The sequence below is a fragment of the Dendrobates tinctorius genome, unplaced genomic scaffold, assembly GCF_039654945.1.
Source record: "Dendrobates tinctorius isolate UK_male_01 unplaced genomic scaffold, ASM3965494v1 ptg000250l, whole genome shotgun sequence".
NCBI classification, from domain to species: Eukaryota; Metazoa; Chordata; class Amphibia; order Anura; family Dendrobatidae; genus Dendrobates; species Dendrobates tinctorius.
In genome coordinates this window covers 9401542-9411101 of record NW_027361917.1, presented here as the reverse complement: position 1 = coordinate 9411101, position 9560 = coordinate 9401542, and the positions used below count along the sequence as shown (strand labels likewise).

The 9560-nt window shown below is 39.4% G+C and overlaps 1 protein-coding gene across 2 annotated transcripts in view; it reads right to left on the bottom strand.

Moving 5' to 3' along the window:
* Window positions 1-359: 359 nt before the first annotated feature.
* The window catches only part of SYNDIG1 (synapse differentiation inducing 1), a 350727-nt gene continuing 341526 nt past the window's right edge, over window positions 360-9560 (bottom strand). Inside the window, exon 4 of one of the 2 annotated variants that reach the window (XM_073557464.1) lies at window positions 360-2877. In XM_073557464.1, coding sequence (XP_073413565.1) covers window positions 2719-2877 — 159 coding nt within the window. In that variant the 3' untranslated portion in view covers window positions 360-2718. The remainder of the gene's footprint in view (window positions 2878-9560) is intronic. The other variant, XM_073557466.1, reaches the window with a different exon arrangement.

Below are 9560 nucleotides of genomic sequence, written 5' to 3'. Positions count from 1 at the left end.
GCCATTTTAGCCATTCTTGTATTCTTACTTTGGTTGAAATGACAGCTATGCTTTAATTAGAATATGACATGTTTTAAGTTCTTCACTGCTCTTTCCAGTCCAGTGGGCAGTCCTACTCCGTGATTTATATATTTATACTAATACAGACAAGGTTTTAAATTACTGATTTATTTTTCCCACATGACTCTTAAACCAAAAAACAGATTTACAGTTGTGCTCAAAAGTTTACATACCCTGGCAGAATTGTTGTTTTCTTGGCCTTTTTTCAGAGAATATGAATGATAACACCAAACTTTTGCTCCACTCATGGCTAGTGGTTGGGTGAAGCCATTTATTGTCAAACTACAGTGTTTTCTCTTTTTAAATAATAATGACAACCCAAAACATCAAAATGACCTTGATCAAAAGTTCACATACCCTGGTGATTTTGGCCTGGTAACATGCACAGAAGTTGACACAAATGGGTTTGAATGGCTAGCAAAGGTAGCATTCTCACCTGTGACCTGTTTGCTTGTAATCAGTGTGTGCATAAAAGCTGAGTAAGTTTCTGGGATCCAGACAGACTCTTGCATCTTTCATCCAGCCACTGACGTTTCTGAATTGTGAGTCAAGGGGAAAGCAAAAGAATTATCAATGGATCTACGGGAAAAGGTAGTTGAACTGTATAAATCAGGAAACGGATACAAAAAGATATCCAAGGAATTGATAATGCCAGTCAGCAGCATTCAAACTGTGATTAACAAATGGAAAATTAGGGTAAACCAACAAAAATTTTGTCCACAACTGCCAGGAAAATTGTTCAGGATGCAAAGAAAAACCCACAAATAACATCAGCTGAAATACTGGACTCTCTGAAAACTCATGGTGTGGCTGTTTCAAGATGCACAATAAGGAGGCATTTTAAGAAAAATGGACAGCATGGTTGAGCCACCAGAAGAAAGCCATTACTGCGCAAATGCTACAAAGTATATTGCCTACAATATGCAAAACAGCACAGAGACAAGCCTCAAAATTTCTGGAACAAGGTAATTTGGAATGATGAGACCAAAATTGAACTTTTTGGCCACAACCATAAATTATATATTTGGAGAGAGGTCAACAAGGCCTATGATGAAAGGAACACCATTCCTACTGTAAAGCACAGAGGTGGATAGCTGATGTTTTGGGGATGTGTGAGCTACAAAGGCACAGGAAACTTGGTCAAAGTTAAGGGAAATATGAATGTAACACGTTATCAGCAAATACTGGAGGCAAATTTGCAATCATCAGCCCAGAAGCTGCGCATGGGACGTACTTAGACGTTCCAACAGGACAACAATCCCAAACACAAGGCCAAGTCAACCTGTGATTGGCTACTGCAGAACAAAGTGAAGGTTCTGGAGTGGCTATGTCAATCTCCTGACCTCAATATCATTAAGCCACTCTGGGAACATCTCAAGTGCGCAGTTCATGCTAGACAGCCCAGGAATTTACAGGAACTGGAGGCTTTTTGCCAAGAAGAGTGGGAAGCTTTACCATCTGAGAAAATAAATAACCTCATCCACAACTAACACAAAAGAATTCAAGCTGTCATTGATGTTAGAGGGGGCAATACACGGTATTAAGAAATGGGGTATGTGAACTTTTGATCAGGGTCATTTGGATGTTTTGGGTTGTCATTATGATTTAAAAGAGAGAAAACACAGAAGTTTGACAATAAATGGCTTCACCCAACCAATAACCATGAGTGGAGAAAAAGTTTTGGTGTTATCATTCATATTCTCTGAAAAAATGCCAATAAAGGAAAAATTCTGCCAGGGTGTGTAAATTTTTTAGCACAACTGTAAATAAGTAAACCATAATTCAAGCTTAAACTTTTTTCCCCACAAGTCAATCTACTCAGTACTGATCTATAACCTGCAGAGAGAATGACATGAATTATGTGACCCTAAAAAAGGAATTTATAAATTAAATATTTCCTAGCAAGACATTCATCCTGAATGAATAATACAAATAAAATATTAGAAATAATTATATTATCTTGTTAATCCTTCCCCACATGATAAATATTAAAGTCATTATTAAAAAAAATTATTTCATTATCATTTCAATATAACATATCACAGTAAAATGATGGGTTTCCGAACATGCTCAATTAATGTTGTTTTACTTCAACCCAATTAACGAAGGCAATGTCAAAGAAGCTAAGACAGCTTCTACTAAGTTAAAAGGGGCAGGGAATCTCATGCTGATTTACTGAAAGGAAGGCTGTTTCGTTACTAAAGATATTAGGGGTAGATATTAATTGATTCCATCAGCCCATGAGAATGAGTCATGATCATATTAATATATTGCTATAAATTGGGGTTTACAAGCCAGAGACGCTTTTTTTTTTACAATGGAATACATGAGCCATTTTAACCTGTTGCGATGTCACATTAGCAAAACACTTGCAAAAAAAGTGATTTCTTGATTGACACCTGCCATGTGTTTTAGAAAAAAAAAATAAAACTTCCCTAGCAGTCTTGACTGGCTGCTTAAAATGATGGCAAGACATTTGAATCCGAAAAAGTAACCAATGACAAAAATTTACATCCAAGAATTAATGAAAATATTCCAACAGCGACATTCTAATAAGAGCATGATTCTTCTCTTCTCTGTATAGTTAATAACATCAGTTTCAGTCTTGTGCCTTTTTCTTAGTGAGTCCTGTTTCACCAGCTATAAGCTTTCTATGGTTCATAAATGGTTGTTTTTGGAAAGGTAGGCTATAAGCGCTACAGCCACGCCAACATATATTCCTGTTCCTATGGTAATGGACAATACTGCTAAGAAGAGTGCCCTCCGGGAACTGGAACTTGCTTGATGAAAGTCACCTTTAGCCACAGCTTTGTTAGTCTGAAATTTGAAAAAAAAATGTAAAACTAGTTAATATTACATGGATATAAAGGCTACATTTGCTGTTCATTGTGCGAGAAAACCAAGGCCATGATTCATTAAGACCGGCTAGAACAACGACGATCCTGATGAAGGGACATGTTGGGGTCAGGTGCTCCTGATTCATTAAGAGATGCATGCCTCCTAATAAATCTGGTGATCCTGACAAGCGGCATGCAGCTCCGTGTGCCTCGCCAATATCTTACGCTAGTCTTAGACTGGAGAAAGATTTTTGATGTAATGAACGCCACCACACAGCAGGATTTAGAAAAGCTGTGGCATTATGACCCCATCCCTAAGCAGGTCAGCCCATTTTGAAGGAGCTTTACTAGACTTGCATCAAATGTCAAAAGACACAATATTCTTACAACTTTTCTAAGTGATTTTCATTTTCATGGTGTAGCCTCTTTGATGGAGAAGGGATTAAGATTCTTCTCACAAGCAGTTACTTGAAACCCAATATAACTTATCATGCATTTTTTATATCACTGTTGTACTACTATGTACTATAGCAATACATCATGCATTACATGAAGCAAACCAAATGTTGACCAAATGGTTTTATGTGGACATACAAGTGGAAGCCACAGTCCCAGAGAATCATGTGCAGACCTTTAATTTACTATTATCCAGTAGGATTATCATCTAGCGATGTCCAGTGGCCAAGACTTTCCATTGCTGCAATATCATTTAGTTTTTACAGACTCAAATAGATGCTTCTTTCAGTGAGATAAAACGTTACCCTGTCTGTTTAGAAGCATGTTTAACCTAACAGAAAGAATCAGCTGCGATCCTAGGCTTTCCTGTCTGTAGCCTCTCTTTTGCTTCCTCCCCTGCCCAGGAGCTGTGGTATGATCAGACCATGTCCCTGTACAGTGAGACACAGCCATTACACAGAACACAGCAGGGGCACATTTATAAGATTATCTCGGCACAGGAACATTTTTTTTAACACCTCTAATTGTGGAAATTATTTTGATTCCAAAATCTATTAATTAAAATGTACTTTGGTCATGGGACAACTCCTTTAATTCAGTGCAAATTCAGTGGGATTAGTCAAATTAAAATTATGCATTTGGATTGTTTCTATTTTATTGTATAAAAAGATTTGTGCAATGTGATTTGTAATATATTTGTAAGAATTTCTAGCTGCAGACAGTTTAGTACATGGTTATTCTGTGTGTCTACTTTTCTATGTTTAGTAACTCTCTGACCAAAAGACCCCTTTATATTATTCATTTCAGATTAAATATAGCTGTGTTGTGTAACTTCAGCGAGCAGCCCAATCGATTTTATATAAAAACCCAAGAGTTACAATTATAAATAAAATGTGTGATCAGATTGCAAACAAACATGGGGAATGTACTGTCGAATAACAGGCATATTCCTGGCAGATAACAAAGAAAGCAATGTTATAGTAAGTAACTATGTGTCTAAACTAGTCACAGTGAGTACTTGTGAAAAATGTATGTCCTTGTTACCTTGTTAATGACTATCTTTATGAAAATCTTTTTTCCATATTATTTTCCATTGTATGCATATTCTTATGGTAAGCTGTATCCCAACTAATGTGTGTTTGCCTTACCACCATTATTGCAGATGATTGCAGATATGAAGTACAAGGGATATTTTTATAGTTTACCTTGAATTAGAATATCAATATTTTTACTTTTTATAATTTTTTTTGTTTCTTATTTATTTCTACTAGTAATACATCCAAGTTTTGGCAGTTTATATTTTTAGGGTCAATCAAGCCAACTCAAAGCAAGGATCACCAAGCACAGATTTGCCTACTTTGCACACATCATACGAAGAGAGGATTCACTGGAGAATGACATCATGGTTGGAAGAATAAAAGCAACAAGGTGAAAATGAAGAACAGCAACCCAATGGCTTTATACAATCACGATAGTGGTGGAGAAAACCTTGGTGGACCTATTTAGGTTTGCACAAGACCGATTTTCCTACAGAGCGTTCATCCATTAAGTCGCCATAGCTCAAGATTGAGCTGAAGGCCATTAATAATAGTAATAATAATAATATTTTTGGATTATATTTATTATTTCTGTGATCATCATAATTTTTTCTAATATCTCACATAAAATAAGAATATTTGGTAATAATATCGTGTATTGTATAGCGTGGCACTACTGCAGTGTGCACAAGTAGGTTACTCAAACCAAAGCACAAATGTGAAAATAACTTGGCACTCAACTTATAGAGTCCAGAATAGAAGTAAATTTTATTTAGGCAGTCTGCAAACGTTTCGGCCTACATGGCCTTCATCAGTCCAAAAGCAGTGGAAGCTGCGTCCTGCCAGGATTTTACATCCACTGACCACTAATGCCATACAAAGGCCTGGTATACAGATGCACAGACCTTGAATCAACAGAATCCCACCATAACAGGGAGCTGTACAAACATGCCTTTAAAATTTCATATAACAGCCTCACAGGGGTCTGCCATACAGGCATTTTCAGCATAAATAACAGATTCTTATTGTAATAGGGAGCTGGACAGCTTACCTTATATACTCCATCCAACAGAGTCTTAATAATGCTCGTTCTTCTACTCATCCACTAAAATTTTTTTTTTAAAAAAAAGCAGTTGGACTGATGAAGGCCATGCAGGCCGGAACGTTTGCAGGCTGCCTAAATAAAATTTACTTCTATTCTGGATGCTATAACTTGAGTGCCAAGTTATTTTCACCTTTGATATTTGGTAATAATATTCTCAGGAAATATTTTTATTATTATTGTCACTTTGTTTCCTTACTATAAACATGACCTGAGTGTCTGGACTAAACAATAAAAATATTATATAGACTTGTATCCAGAACTGACTTTAAAATAAATAAGAATGATAGAATGGAAAGAGTTTGGCACAAGCCCACAGCTATATGAGACCATGCCCTAAAACCTTATAAAAGCCGAAAGTTTGGGACTGATGTTTATAGTCTGGGGGCAGGTGATAAAAATAGAGCTTTATATGCTATTAACATCAGCTCAGAGCTTTCTACTTAGCCTTTGCTGTCTATTAACAAGGGCTTACCCCCCAAAATATGATGTGTGTTGTGAGACCATATGCTGGTGCGGTTGGCCCTGGGTTCCTCCTAATGCAGGACAATGCCAAAACTTATGTGGCTGGAGTGTTCAGCAGTTCCTGCAAGATGAAGGCATTGAAGCTATGGACTGGCCTGCCCGTTTCCCAGACCTGAATCCGATTGAGCACATCTGGGACATCATGTCTCGCTCCATCCACCAACGTCATGTTGCACCACAGACTGTCCAGGAGTTGGCGGATGCTTTAGTCCAGGTCTGGGAGGAGATACCTCAGGAGATCATCCGCCGCCTCATCAGGAGCATGCCCAGGCGTTGTACAGTATGGAGGTCATACAGGCAAGTGGAGGCTGCACACAATGCTGAGTATCATTTTGACTTGTTTTAAGGACATTACATTCCACTTTAAGTTTGGGTGTGACTCTAAATCCAGGCCTAAGTTGGTTTGATAAGTTTGATTTCCATTGATGATTTTTGTGTGATTTTGTTGTTAGCACATTCAACTTTGTACAGAACAAACTATTCAATGAGAATATTTCATTAATTCAGATCTAGGATGTGTTATTTGAGTGTTCCCTTTATTTTTTTGAGCAGTGTATATTATACGGCATCCTTAATTTTGCAGACACTAAACATGCCGATCTTCCTCTGACTAGTTCCCGTGGGTGTCTATGCACCGTATCTAAGACTCTATTCACACAGCATTACATGTTGAAGGCACTACACATGCTAGTCCTCCTCTGACTAGTACCCGTGGGTGTCTTGCACCGCTGCATTACAGTCTCTTTACTCACACATCCGTACACACTCCAGGATATCCTTCAGATCACAGCCGGGCACCATATCCACCTGTTTTGCAAGCGTTACACACGCCAGTCTTCTTTCGGGCACAGAACATCCACTTCCGGTTCACCTCCGGGCACAGGACTGTCCACATCCGAGACAAGTCACCGTGGATGATTTGCATCTCTGTGTACGTGGTGAGTTGCCAGGCCTCACTCTGACCCTGACACACCTGAGACTCACTAAGCACTCAGACCCTCTAACCCTTTCCTGCAGGGCTTTCATCACAGAAACCTGTGGCTTTCAGCCACATGGAAAACCTGGTTCGGGAATGGAACAGACTGCACAAACTACTATCATACTGCAATCTGTTTCATACACAACATCCAGAGCAGGTTTTCCATACCTCTGTCTTGGACACTAACATGTCCAAGACTAACGCTTTCTTTTATTATCAGTCTGCATTGTAGTCACATCTAGGACCTTGACTGCAATTCACACCTATGGCCTTCACACATCTCCATGCAGATCCTGGGAAGAACACACAGCAACCCCTACCTGTGACATCAGTCACTGCTTCCCCATTGCAATCTCAGCTACGCCTGTTACCGCAATGCATCCTCAAAGCTTCAATACGCCTCCGTGCGTATCCTGGGGAGAACACACAGTGCTCCCTAGCTGTAACCAGGGTCACTGCCTCACACCTGGTGCAATGGCAAGTGGCGTCATAGTATTAGGGTTGATGTCAGCTTTGCAATGTCAGCTGACATCAAGCCCAGGCGTTAGTAATGGAGAGGCATCTATAAGATACAGCCATTACTAACCACATCAGTTCATGTTAAAAAACACACACAAAGCAAAGTCTTTTAATTGAGTAAAAAACTCTCTGACCATCTTATAACCATTGACTAATATCCAAAGAAAAATGAAAAACAAAGAAATCCTTACCTTACAGATTGTCTTTCTGTCTTAAAAAAAATGGCGACGCGCATGCGCACAGCGCCCAGAATCCCTGCATTGACTAAAGGCCTCTACTGTCTGCTGGTATGCGTGATGTCACGGAGGATTTCCTTCCCGAATGTCTGGGAGTGAGTGCCTAAAATCAATGCACCTGGGACCCGGGGGCGGCGGTGGCACATGCAACTGCCTGATTTGCTCAGTGAGGACATATAAGCAAGATGAGGTAGGACATTACACACACACCTCCCCTTGATAAAGCAATCTGCAAAACGCGCGTCGGGGCATCTGTGATACCATGGACGGGCACTTCAGCTTTATATGGGTATGTTCTGAAGTCTATGTGTGATACTTCTTTTTGCACTATTGGCACTTTAGGACCAGGTATATTAAGCATTAATTAATTACTATATTTTGTCAGGATATATTGTTGCTATGTAATACCGTATTGAACCATAGCTCATTACCTTTTTCCACTCTATCACGTGTGGTTTACTTGCATATACCCCTTTCCTCTTATTCTATGTACATTTTTCATGATTTTTAGAGATTTATGTGTTATTTGTTTTTCAATAAAATTTATATTTTTATTACATTTTTGTGCTAGTGGTGTGTCTGGATACTGGTTATCCAATATTTAGGCTATTAATTCTCAACACACCCCGCGTAAAGCTGTACTTTGGAAACCACTATTATGGTGAAGGTTCCTTTGTGACTATGTCTTTGGACATGTTTGCTGTTTATCAAGAATAGTAGGGTCCCCACACCGTATTTTTTAATTATTTAAATAAATAATTTAAAAAATGGCAAGAGGGCCCCCATTTTTGACAACCAGACTTGCTAAAGCAGACAGTTGGGGGCTGGTATTCTCAGGCTGGCAAGGGGCATTTATCTTGGCCCCCCAGCCTAAAAATAGCAGCCGCACAGAAAAGGCGCATCTATTAGATACGCCAATTTTGGTGCTTTGCCCATCTCTTCCCACTTGCTCCATAGCGGAAGCAGAAGGGGTTCATATTTGTGGGGTTGATGCCACTTTGTATTGTCAGGTGACATCAAGCCCACGGATTAGTAATGGAGAGGCGTCTATAAGATACCTATCCATTGCTAATCCTATAGCTGTATGGTAAATAAAGACACAGCAAGACTAAAGTCCTTTATTAGAAATAAGACTAAACACAGTTTTCCATTTTATTTAAATATAACACACAGACATATTCACTTAACGCCTATTCCACCAAAGCCCTAGTTCTCCTGTAATAAAACAAATAAAAAAACAACAATATCTCTCACCTGTTGGTCGTTCTGTCACACGCCGTTATACATGTCTGAGGGATAAATCGTTTTCAACCTGAATGGTGCCAAGATGTGACTGTCCAAGCTAAGAACCACTGGTGAATGAGCTTCTGCGAGCGCAGCATCAGTGACCGGTGGTGACATCATTCAGGTTACCTCCAGTCACTGATGCTGCGTTCCCAGCAGGGAGGAATTGCTGCGACATCAGCACCGTGGGAACATGTCAGAGCAGTTCAGCCCTGCTGGGAAGGCAGCCTCATTGATTGGAGGTAACCTTGATGATGTCACTGATGGTAACTGATGCTGCGCTCGCAGCAGCTCAGTTACCAGTGGTTCTCAGCCTGGAGGGTTGCATCTTGGCACTGTCCAGGTTGAAAATTGTTTATCCCCAGACATGGATTACAGAATGGGACAGAACGAAGGACAGGTGAGGGAAATTGTTGGTTTTTTATGTTAGTTTTATTACAGAAGATGAGGGATTCAGTGGGATAAGGCTTTAGGTGAGTATAGCTGTGTTTGTTATTTTTAAATAAAAAAAGAAAACTGTGTTTT